At 49.9% G+C, this 11,104-nt stretch overlaps 1 protein-coding gene across 3 annotated transcripts; it reads right to left on the bottom strand.

Annotated features, from left to right (window-relative positions):
• Positions 1 to 10: 10 nt before the first annotated feature.
• Positions 11 to 7,914, bottom strand: B9D2 (B9 domain containing 2). Of its 3 annotated transcripts, none has more exons than XM_040252831.1 (4): positions 7,683 to 7,914; positions 7,168 to 7,259; positions 3,292 to 3,417; positions 11 to 610 (listed from the first exon to the last, which is right to left on the bottom strand). In XM_040252831.1, the coding sequence occupies exons 2-4, from the start codon at positions 7,253 to 7,255 to the stop codon at positions 297 to 299; spliced, it is 528 nt and encodes a 175-aa protein (XP_040108765.1). In that variant the 5' UTR covers positions 7,256 to 7,259; positions 7,683 to 7,914; the 3' UTR covers positions 11 to 296. The 3 variants fall into 3 exon arrangements, with proteins under 3 accessions (XP_040108765.1, XP_040108766.1, XP_040108767.1); XM_040252832.1 differs by having other exon boundaries at positions 7,693 to 7,914; XM_040252833.1 differs by having other exon boundaries at positions 7,748 to 7,914.
• Between the last annotated feature and the right edge of the window lie 3,190 nt (positions 7,915 to 11,104).

Raw genomic sequence — 11,104 nt, 5'->3', positions numbered from 1 at the left:
GCACCCACACTTGAAAAGCACCACACCTTTATTGAGCCCTTCCATGTGCCAGCAGCTTCTCTGCACCCAACCCCTGTGAGCCCACACACCTACTGGCCCATTTTACAGATGGGAAAACTGGACCTGGGAGGGGTAGCCACTGGGCTTGAGGTGCTAGTCAGGTTAGAAGCTGCACCAGCCTTGGCTGGGTCAGGCCTCACAGTCTCCAAAGCCCATGCTTCTGACCACTGCACCATCCTGCCCCTTATGGGGTGTCCCAAGACATGGCTGGGGGCCAGCCATTCTTATAGGCTCCTTCAGCATTCAACCCCATACCGATCAAAGTGGCGCAGCAGCAGGCTCAGCTCAAGGTGCACGGTGCCCCCGGAGGTGGTGTGCAGGCGATAGCGGTCAGCCCCACTGTAGATGGCATCTCCATGCAGCAGCTGAGGCCCGCCGCCCACGAAGGCCCTCGCCAGCTGCTCTCCCCAGCTGCCCAGGGGCCGCCACGTGGGGCAGTCCAGCTGGTGGGTGCCTGGACTGCTGGGCACATGGCAAAAGCCATAGCCTGCAAGCTGGCAGCGGCCAAAGCTGTCCTGGGACCACACCTGGAGATGGAGCCGGGGCCAGCCTGCAGGATAGGAGGGAGGGTGGAAAGGTAAAGGGGTACAGCCCAGCCTCTTACTCCTGAAGACCCCAGGCCCAGTGCTTCCCTGCCAGGTTTCTGCCCCACCCTCCTCCTCTGGACCACCAGAGAGCAGCCAAAGGGATCTTTCTGAATCCAGGTTCTTCCTTGGCTCAAAACCCTTCCATGATTCCCTAATGCTCTCAGTATAAAGTCCAACCTCAACATTCTAGACCCTTGAGGTCTGGCCTCTGTTGAATTCTGTTGGCCTTCTCCTCTGTGTCCACATCTCCGGGGAGCCCAGTCCCCAGGTGAGGGTGTTGGGCCTTGTCCTGGATGCCTCCTTCCTTCCCTCCCCATGGCCACACCCTGTCCTCTTTCCTGGCCTCGGGGCCTTCTTTCTTGCCTTCATCATCTTTCACCTGGCAGCTGGAAGCATCTTTCTCCCCTTTCCATAGATTTCCCAGTTCCTCACTCAAGATACAGTTCAGCTCCTCACCCTACAGGCAAAGTGCTTGGGAGATCCAGCGCCATTTCACTCTCCTTTCTGAGTCTCTCTGAGCTTGGCCCTGTTCTAGAAGCTGGGGATACAGCAGTGAACAGGGCAGACAAAATTTCTGCCCTTGTGCAGCTGACATCTTAGACAACCAACACAGTAAATACGCAAATTATAGGGTATGTCAGATGGTGATAACTGCTCTGGAGAAAAATAAGCTGGGTAGGGTGGGAGTAGGTAGGCATGCAGTTTTAGAAGGCAGTGATCAAGAAAAAATTTAGTGAGAAGGTGACATCAGAGGCAGTGCTTAAAGGAAGGAAGAGACTGGGGGCTATATGGCTATCTAGGAAAGAGTGCTCCCAGCAGAGGGGACAGCTAGTGCAAAGGCCCTGAGGTGGGAGCTGCCTGGTGGGACTGATGTGGCTGGAGCAGACGGGGAAGGGGAGACAGAACCAGATCAAGCAGGGCCCTGTCCTTCCATGGTAAGGCTTTGCCTTTTACCTTGAGTGATGTGGGGACCACAGAGGGTCCTAAGCAGAGGAGGAATGTGGCCTGACTTAGGTGTTCACAGGAGGGACACCTCAGTAAAGACTCTATGGTAACAGCCTAGTAAGAGGTGATGGGGGTCAGGGGAGTGATGACATTCAGGATGCATTCCAAAGGTGGAGCTGATGGGATTTCCTAATAGAATGAGAAAAGAAACGGCAAGGATATTTGGGATCCTTAAGAGCTGAAAGGACTGTGGCCTGCCTCACCTTCCAATCCGTCACCTGTGAAGCAGCCAGAGGGATTTTTTTTTTAAACTGCAATCTTTTTATTTTTTTAATGTTTATTTATTTGTTTGGCTGAGTCAGGTCTCACTTGTGGCACATGGGATTTCTGTTGTGGCACTAGGGCTCCAGAGCCCACAGGCTCAGTAGTCACGTGGACCCAGCTGCCCCACAGCATGTGAGATCTTAGTTCCCTGACCAGGGATTAAACCTATCTCCCCTGCATTGGAAGGTGGATCCTCAACCCCTGGACCACCAGGAAGTCCCCAGAGGGATCTTTTAAAAGCAAAATCTGACTTGTCAATCACCTGCTCTGGCCCCCTAGATATGGCCTCCACTCTGCGGCCTGGCATTGAAGATCCTGCAGGGCCTGTTCCTGTCCCCTGCCGCATCATCCCTTGTAGTCCCCCTGCTCACCCTCCATCCTCCAAATACCCCTGACTCACCTCCCCCCTTGACCCTTCCACACATGGCTTTCTCCCTAGAACCCTCTTCCATCTTTCCATTTTAATAGCTCCTACTGACTCTTCACAGCAAAACCAAACATTCCCCCTCCTCCGGGAACCCCTCCCTGAACTCCCCAGCAGAGTAAGGCACCTCCTCTGGGCTCCCAGAGTCCTTCAGGATCCCTCACCCAGACCTGCCCACTCTGGGCTGCCACTCTGGGTAGCTTTTTCTCTCCCCAGAGATGATCTGTGTGGGAACAGAGCTGGGCTAGCAGGGGCTGTCTCATCACTGATATCTCCTTGGCACCCCCCTGACACAGGGTAGGCACTGAGTAACTATTATTTATATGATAGAAATATATGGCATATTTATCTAGACTATTTCCTGGAATCTACTCCTTTCTAACGACACAAATATTCCTCCAGAAAAGGTTTTCTGATACCCCTCCTCCTCTCACATATTCATTTACCCTCCAAGCAGCAGAAAAGCACTGCCTGCAGAACAGCCACTAGCCTTCACCTCTCTCTCTCTTAATCCTCTCCCAGCTTCCTCCTTTTTTTTTTTTGACTGAGCCAATTATTGTGTGGGATCTTAGTCCCCCTACCAGGGATCAAACCCAGGCCCCCTGCATTGGAAGCGCAGCATCTTAACCCCTGGACCTCCAGGAAGTGCCTCCCAGCGTCCTTCTGATTGAAGACTCTCTTGCTTTGTCTCTGTGAAAGCCACGTCCCTCTCCCCTGGCCTGCCCCTTGACCTTGCCCCCTTAACCTTGGCCTCTGCCCTGGTTCTAACGAACTCTAGAGCTGGCCTGGGGAGGTTTCAGCTCAGCCTCTCCAGGGCCAAGTCTGGTCAGGAAAGGGACCCAAAGGCACAGGAAGCAGGGCCAGCACTTGGTGGTTCCGGTTCTGGTAGCATGTGGGTGCCGCTAACCCACCTCTTGTTAGTCTAGCCTGAGGTCCAGGCTGGGAACCCACCTTGAAGGCCTTTGGTGGCGAAGTGCAGGTCGATGGGGTGGGACCAGTAGGCCATGTCCCCTATCTGGGGAGTGTCCACCTGTGTTTGGCCCTCCCGCACGCCTGACAGGAGCTTCCATGCTGCCCCTGCAAGTGAGAGCCAGGACATGGATGAGGTCAGGGGGAAGGGCAGGGGACAGTCCTCAGGAAGGGGATCCCACTGTGGTTGCAGGACCCCCTTTCTCCCTGGAACCAGGGGTGGGTGGTGGTCAAGGATTGCAAAGTGTAGATTCTGGAGCCAAATGTCTAGATTTAAATCCTGGTACTATTTCCTCCTGCCTATGCAACTGCAGATGGTGACTGCAGCCATGAAATTAAAAGACGCTTACTCCTTGGAAGAAAAGTTATGACCAACCTAGATAGTATATTCAAAAGCAGAGACATTACTTTGCCAACTAAGATCTGTCTAGTCAAGGCTATGGTTTTTCCTGTGGTCATGTATGGATGTGAGAGTTGGACTGTGAAGAAGGCTGAGCGCCAAAGAATTGATGCGTTTGAACTGTGGTGTTGGAGAAGACTCTTGAGAGTCCCTTGGACTGCAAGGAGATCCAACCAGTCCATTCTGAAGGAGATCAATCCTGGGATTTCTTTGGAAGGAATGATGCTAAAGCTGAAGCTCCAGTACTTTGGACACCTCATGCAAAGAGTTGACTCATTGGAAAAGACTCTGATGCTGGGAGGGTTGGGGGCAGGAGGAGAAGGGGACGAGAGAGGATGAGATGGCTGGATGGCATCACGGACTCGATGGACGTGAGTCGGAGTGAACTCCGGGAGTTGGTGATGGACAGGGAGACCTGGCGTGCTGCCATTCATGGGGTTGCAAAGAGTCGGACATGACTGAGCGACTGAACTGAACTGAACTGATGCAACCTTGGGCTTGTTACCTTTCTCTGCCTCAGTCTTCCCATCTGTAAGGTGGGTATAATAATAATGCATCCCTCACAGGTTTGTGAGATGATTAAATGAATTAATACACACGAAGCACTAAGAATAGTGTCCATAGCATAGTGCCTGCTGAAAAAGTGTCGGGTATCACTTTATTATATTACTATTCTCATTCCACATTTAGAGGCCCTAGTCTGAGGACTAAGATGGGGCCAAGGGTGTCCTTCATTAACAAAAGCACAGAGCATATCGTGAAAGGTGCATCGTAATAGCAATCCTACTGAGGGTGACAGTCATAGTGAAAATGCACTGAGTGCTTAGCAAACGCCAGACGCTGCGCTAAGCGCTTTAGTAATGAATTCATTTAATCCACCTTCTGGGACTCTTAATCCCCACCCCACCCCCTGCTTACAGATTCTCCTCCATAGCCCACAGGCCCTGCAAGGCCTGGCCTGTGCCCCCTCCCCGCCCCCACCCACCACCTTCCTGAGCTCATCTTTCATCACTTTCCTCATTCCTCACCACTCTCTGGCCTCACTGGTTCTATTTTTGTTCCACTCTTCAGGGCCTTTGCACTGGCTGTTCCCTTTGCCTAGAAAACCCTGCTCCTGGATGTCCCCAGACTTGTTTTCCCCATACTTCAGGGATCAGCTCAAGCACTACTTTCACAGAGGTGTTCTCCCTCATTCTTCTATCCCCAAACTAACCAGTCCCTCTCACATCATCTCTCAGCTCATCTCTTCCTAGGACCTAGTACACGATCGGTAATCATTAGACTCATGTCTTTATCTGTTTATTTATTCTCTGTCTCCCCTACTGTGAGCCCCCAGAGAGCAGCATCTTATAAAGTACTGGATCCTTAGGATCGCAAACTCAGATCTTGGTACACAGAAGGTACTTGATACGTGTTTGCTGGACAAAGAAATGATCCTAGGAGGTGGGGGCTAATACAATCCTCATCTTACAGGTAAAGAAACAGACTCTGAGAAGGAATGGCACTTGGCCATTCATTCCACAAACCTTTACTGAATACCTTCTCTGTGCTAAGCACTGTTCTGCATGCTGAGGCTACAGCAGGACCGCAGCAGACCAAGTCCCATAGTGGAGCTAATTCAAATGGAGCTCTGTTTTGTTTCTGGTTTGTTTGTTATTTGTTTTTGACCGTGCCTTGAAGCATGCAGGGATCTTAGTTTCTCGACCAGGGATTGAACTGTGTCCCCTGCAGTGGAAGTGTGGAGTCTTAACCGCTGGAAGTGGTTAAGTGGAGTCTTAACCACCAGGGAAGTTCCTCAGATAGAGTTCTGACTGATAGCAGAGACCAAGCCCCTTATCTGACTGCCTCTGGGCTCTCTCTTGCATAACTAACCTCCTCTCCCTGGCGAAGAGCCCCCTGAAATAATAAAAATGTTGGTTACTGCTCCCTTCTGGGCCAAGTGAGGAAAGCAACAGACCCTGAGTCAGGATTCTCACATACAAGACTGCTATGAAGGACAAATAGTCCCATTTTAAGGACCAGGAAACTGAGGCAGGGTCACAGAACAGACGAGTGGTAGGGCGCTGGAAACCGAGTTGATTCCAGGCTTGTCTTATTCACTCAACTGGAGGATCCCAGTTTCCCAGGGAATCTCAGCCACGAGTCTATCCACCAGTGAAATCACAAAGGACTCTGGACCTAAAAAGATGATGACGACAATGGGCACACTCATTTCATGGACATATATCTCTACTAGACAACATATCCCAGGCTTAGAAACAAGAGCCCATCCAGCTGTTACACAAGCCAGGCAACACTTATGAGGACTTACAAATCCAGGTTCTCTTCTAAGGGCTGTTGATATTCATGTAGTCCTCACAACAACCCCATGAGGTAAACAGTGTTATTATTCCCATTGTACTGACAGGGAAATCAAGGCAAAGACAAGTGCCCAAGGTCACATAATTAATAAACAGGAGCTGGTTTTGAATCCAGGCAGTCTCTGCTCTTAACCTCTTAGTACTCTGCTGCCTCTTAGGTGCTATTAGCTTCATTTTCAGACAAGGAAACAGGCTTAAAAAGGTCAAGTCCAAAGGCTCCCAATTAATAGGTAAGGGAGTTTGTATCTGAGCCCAGACTTGGTGACCTGGCCCTATCACACTAACCACCAACCCTCTACTGCCTCTGATGGAAAGCCATGAAAACTGGGACCTCCAAGGTCCCTCTTGGGCTTATGTGGATGGACTTGGATGACAATCAGAACTGGGTTCCTACGTTTTCACAGAGAAATATGAATACAGGAGGGTGGTCTCTCCTCTTAGTTGCAAGATGGAAACTATTTCACCTTAAGAATTCAATAAATGGAGACGGTAAAGCAAAGAATTAAGATGGGGGAGTCACCCAAGGCCAAAGCACCTCTAAGACAGTGAATGGAAGCCAAATAGTGTTGTTGGGGTTTTAGGTGTTCTGAGGATTGGGAGTGTGTGCTGGGGATAGGTGGGTGTGTCAAGCCTATAGTCCCCTATCCTCGCTGTGTGTGCTAAGTCACTTCAGTCCTGTCCGACTCTTTGTGACCCTATGGACGGTAGCCTACCAGGCTCCTCTGTCCATGGGATTCTCCAGGCAAGAATACTGGAGTGAGTTGCCATGCCCTCCTTCAGGGGATCTTCCAGACCCAGGGATCAAACCCATGTCTCTTATGTCTCTTGCACTGGCAGGCAGGTTCTTTACCACTAGCACCACCATGGGAAGCCCTCAGGGAATGTGTATTGAGAGACTAGAACTCAAGAGTTCCCAGAGGTGGGATGGGAAGGGATAAGAAGGGAGCCTGAGACTCGCATGAACAGAATGTGGTCAGGGGTAGGAGTCCTGAGAACTGACGGAAGCTAAGGACCAGGGATTGAACCAAGGGGTCAAGGAAAGTAGGTGGAGCTATAGACTGAGGTTTCGGTGGGGAAATGAACCATGTCGGGGAATACCTGTGTGGACGCCCCACTTGCAGAACAGGCTACTTTCCGAGAAACCGGTGGCCCCCCTGATCTGTCCGATCACGTGCACCTCAGCCATTGCCCTGAAAGGGGAAAATATAATCACAGCCTTATGAGAAAAGTGTACAATTATCTCCACCTAATAGAAGGGAAGACTGAGGCCCACCAAGTAAGGGGCAATACGTGGGATTCCAAACTAGTTTCGTCAAACCACTGAGGTTGCGGTTTCAACCATGATACTAACTGCCTCTCCAGGAGAGTCTCAGAAAAATGAGGGGCGAGAAACTGACGCTCCAAGGAGCTGGCGCGTAACTCTGCCTGCTTCTAAAATAACTTCCTAGGCTCAACGCCGCGGAAAGTCCCGCCCCAGGGGCCCCAATGGCTCCGCCCACAACACAAAAGCTCCGCCTCCCACGTCAGATTTCCGCCCCCCCCAAGTCTATGAGGCGCATGCGTCGCTGGGCGCCTTAGCTCCTCCTGTGAGTTCGCGCATGCCTTATTCCTACCTCAGAGTACCTAACGGTTAGGAGAGGCGAGAGCGCTGGCGGGGATTAGAGTTCATGGGCCTGACCTGTCCCCCTCTCCGCAGGCGCTGACTTCCCAGGTCTGGCTCACGCCTCTCCTAGGACATTCCTGGCAGCGAGAGAGCTGAGGCGCAGATATCTCCGAGACCGCGCCCGCCTTCTGCCTCCCAGGTTGTTGCTGGGGCAACGGCAGCCTCCTCCCCTGGCCTTGCACCCGCCCTGCGGGTTGCTAATTGGCCCTAGCGGCACTTGGTGGGCGGGACTATGCTGTGATTGACATTTTCTCTCCCCCACCCGTCTCCGTTTTTGGGTAACAAGTCTCTCCAGCCACGACTTGCGGCGTGGCCCGGTTGTGGCCATGTTGAGCGCGGCGAAGTTTGAACACTGTCTGTCTCAGATATTCTCATAACAGAATAAGCAAATCCATCCATGCCCCATTACCCCTCAAACTGTCTCTCAACAGGGACCGCAAGACAGACTTGAGCCAGAGCTACGGCGGAATCTCACGAGTTTGGATGCATCCCTTTGCCTCCTAACTTGGAAATAAACTTCATCTGGTTGGCGGGGTTCCTTTTTAGAGTTCCCCCAAGCTCCTCAAAGACTGATAAATCCAACTTCCTTCTCAGAAATACCGCCCATTTCTTCATTGTTAGTGCTGATTCTGAGCAATGAGTGGGTGGGGTGGGGGAAGGGGTAAGAGAAATGAGGAACTGAGGCCACGTTATCTGCAGAAAATCCTGTTTTTGAAGGCTGGACTCTGTCAGTAACTTAGGACCTTGCACAGCTCTAGGTCTCAGTTATCTCATCCATGTCATGACCCCAAGTGGAGTGACTGAGTCAGGCACTCACACGTTCTGATTTCCTGAGCAGTACCTTCTCCACCCTCCAAGTCCAGCTGAACCTTAGTTCCTGCCTTATTCCTCCAGCCCAGACCAGGAGTCCAAAGGGAACTTATTCCCCTACTTATTGTAAAACGGGGACAGCAAAAGTTAAGAGTCACCAGCTCAAAGTGATAGGGAGGGGGGCAACATTTCAATAGGCTAGTGTTGTGGATTGTGTGCAGGTTAGAAAGGAATTTCCAGACATGAGGCAGAATGAGAGGAGGATAGAGTTTATTCCGGAGGGAGATGCCCTTAGAACAGCAGGCCTACCTCCTGACAGAGCAGGGAGAGCTGACTGTTAGAAGAGCAGGCTGGCTCAAGAGAGAGCCAACGCCTTTCGTCGGCTAGTAGCCAATTTTTATAGCCTCAAGACAAAACTCCTGCTGGAAGGGTGGCATTAGGTGATTGGGTAGGATGCTATAGGGTGAATAATGGAGTGGGTGTTTTTACCTAATATGGGATCAAGGAATTGAGTGGTTTAGATCTGGAGGGCGCTCATGGCAATGATTGCTATGGGGGCTCTGGTCAGTTCCTGAGATGACCTTAGTACGGGCCTTCACATTTGTGGACTTGGTACAAGGCTTTACACCTGTGACTTTGGTGTAGGGCTCCACAGATAGTATTTATATAGAAAAAAATAATAGGTATATAATTTGATAATATTTCACTAATAGGTATATTTGAAAGCTACCATTTATCAAGTGATTTCTCTGTGCCAGCCACTGTAAACTGATTGTTTTGCAAGCATGATCTCCTTTAATCCTTAGATATCCCATGTGTGTGCTCAGTCGTGTCCGACTCTTTGCAACCCTTTGGACTGTAGCCTGCCAGGCTCCTCTGTCCATAGGGATTTTTCAAGCAAGAACCCTGGAGTGGGTTGCCATTTCCTTCTCCAGGGGAACTTCCTGATCCAGGGATCGAATCCATGTCTTTTACATTGGCAGGTGGATTCTTTACCACTGCACCATCAGGGAAGCCCACAGATATCCCACAGAGTGGGTAATTATCAGATTTATTTAAGATGAAGAAATTAGGGCAAAATAATTTATCCTTAAACCAAATCGACTATAGTTCTGTCTTGTGCTACGTGCTCAGTTGCGTCCGACTCTTTTGTGACTGCATGGACTGGAGGCTGCCAGGCTCCTCTGTCCATGGAATTTTCCAGGCAAGAATACTGGAGTGGGTTGCCAGTTCCTACTCCAGGGGATCTTCTCAACCCAGGGATGGAACCCACGTCTCCTGCACTGGTAGGTAGATTCTTTACCACTGTGCCACCTGGGAAGCCCATAGTTCTCTCTCGCTCTGTCCGAAAACTTTATGTTCTTCACTTCCTACTGTCTCACTTCTCTTGGATACACATCTCATCTCCCAGTATCAAAGGAATATAGAGGTCATGGGTGTCATCCTCAACTCCATCACGTCCCATGTCCAGCCAGTCATCAAAGTCCTATACATGGGACTCACCTGGTGGTCCAGTGGTTAAGACTCTCTCCTTCCACTTCACTGGGCACAGGGTTCATTCTCTGGTCTCAGAACTAAGATCCCACATGCCACACAGCATGGCCCAAAACCAAACAAAGTCTCATAAAAAGCTCCTTCTTAAATATTTTTTCTTCAGTTGGTTTCTTTCCCACTGATAATATTAGTGATTAAGAAAATGCTTCCCAGTTCACCTACCTGGATTTAAGTCTTAGTTCTGGCCCTTCCATTTGACCTTTAGCCTCTCAGTTCCCTCGTCTGTAACAGGAGCATGAGTAATGGTACCCACCCTGTTAGATTATGGTCAGAATTTAATGAACGTATGAAGCTGGACATTTAAAGCATGTCCACAGATTCCTGACACTCCTTTCACTAGGTGGTGGAGCCTTCCGCTCTTGAGTATAGGCTGCACTTTGTCACTTGCTCCAGTAGCTCCTGGTACAGTTGTTACTGTGTGACTTCTGAGACTAAGCCATAAAAGGCATGGGGATTCCACCTCCATTTCTCTCTTGCATGGCTCCCCTGAGAGAGCCCAGCCACCACGACATGACAGCAGAGAGACCCAAATGGGGAAGAACCAAAGCCAAACAAACCAGCGCCATGTGAGAGACCCATCTTGGAAGGAGATGGTTCAGCTGCAGCAAACCTTCAGTGACTATTGCAGCTGGCCACCATGCCAGCTGTAACTTCATGACACCCTGACCCAGAGTCAGCCAACAAAGCATGACCAACAGAAACTATGTCTGATGGTAGTATTTGTTGTTTTAAGCCATTAAAGTTTTGGAGGATTTTGTTATGCAGCAATAATAACAATGTCAGTGCCTAATAATAATAATACAAATGCCTAATGAATTTAGGGTAGTGCCTGGCACATAAGAAGCACTGTAAATGTTTGTTATTATTGATGGTTTTTACTGTTCATGTTGTATTACTGAGATGGCACATTTTACATACTTTTTACAAGAAGCACACTGAATATCTCTTTATGTAGTTTTTATTCTTAAAGTATTTTAAATTGTGAGAACATACTCATAAAATTTACCA

This window comes from Oryx dammah, unplaced genomic scaffold, assembly GCF_014754425.2.
Source record: "Oryx dammah isolate SB20612 unplaced genomic scaffold, SCBI_Odam_1.1 HiC_scaffold_13, whole genome shotgun sequence".
Taxonomy (NCBI): Eukaryota; Metazoa; Chordata; class Mammalia; order Artiodactyla; family Bovidae; genus Oryx; species Oryx dammah.
Note: the sequence above shows the minus strand (reverse complement) of the source record. Positions and strands in the feature narration are given on the sequence as shown.

What these genes read in the sequence shown, in the direction of transcription:
- B9D2 (XM_040252831.1), bottom strand. Translation starts at nt 7,255, where the DNA reads ATGGCTGAGGTGCACGTGATCGGACAGATCAGGGGGGCCACCGGTTTC. An exon ending in CAAGTGGGGCGTCCACACAG is followed by an intron (nt 3,418 to 7,167) that starts GTATTCCCCGAC and finishes TCTCACTTGCAG; the next exon opens with GGGCAGCATGGAAGCTCCTG. An exon ending in CGCCACCAAAGGCCTTCAAG is followed by an intron (nt 611 to 3,291) that starts GTGGGTTCCCAG and finishes CCTATCCTGCAG; the next exon opens with GCTGGCCCCGGCTCCATCTC.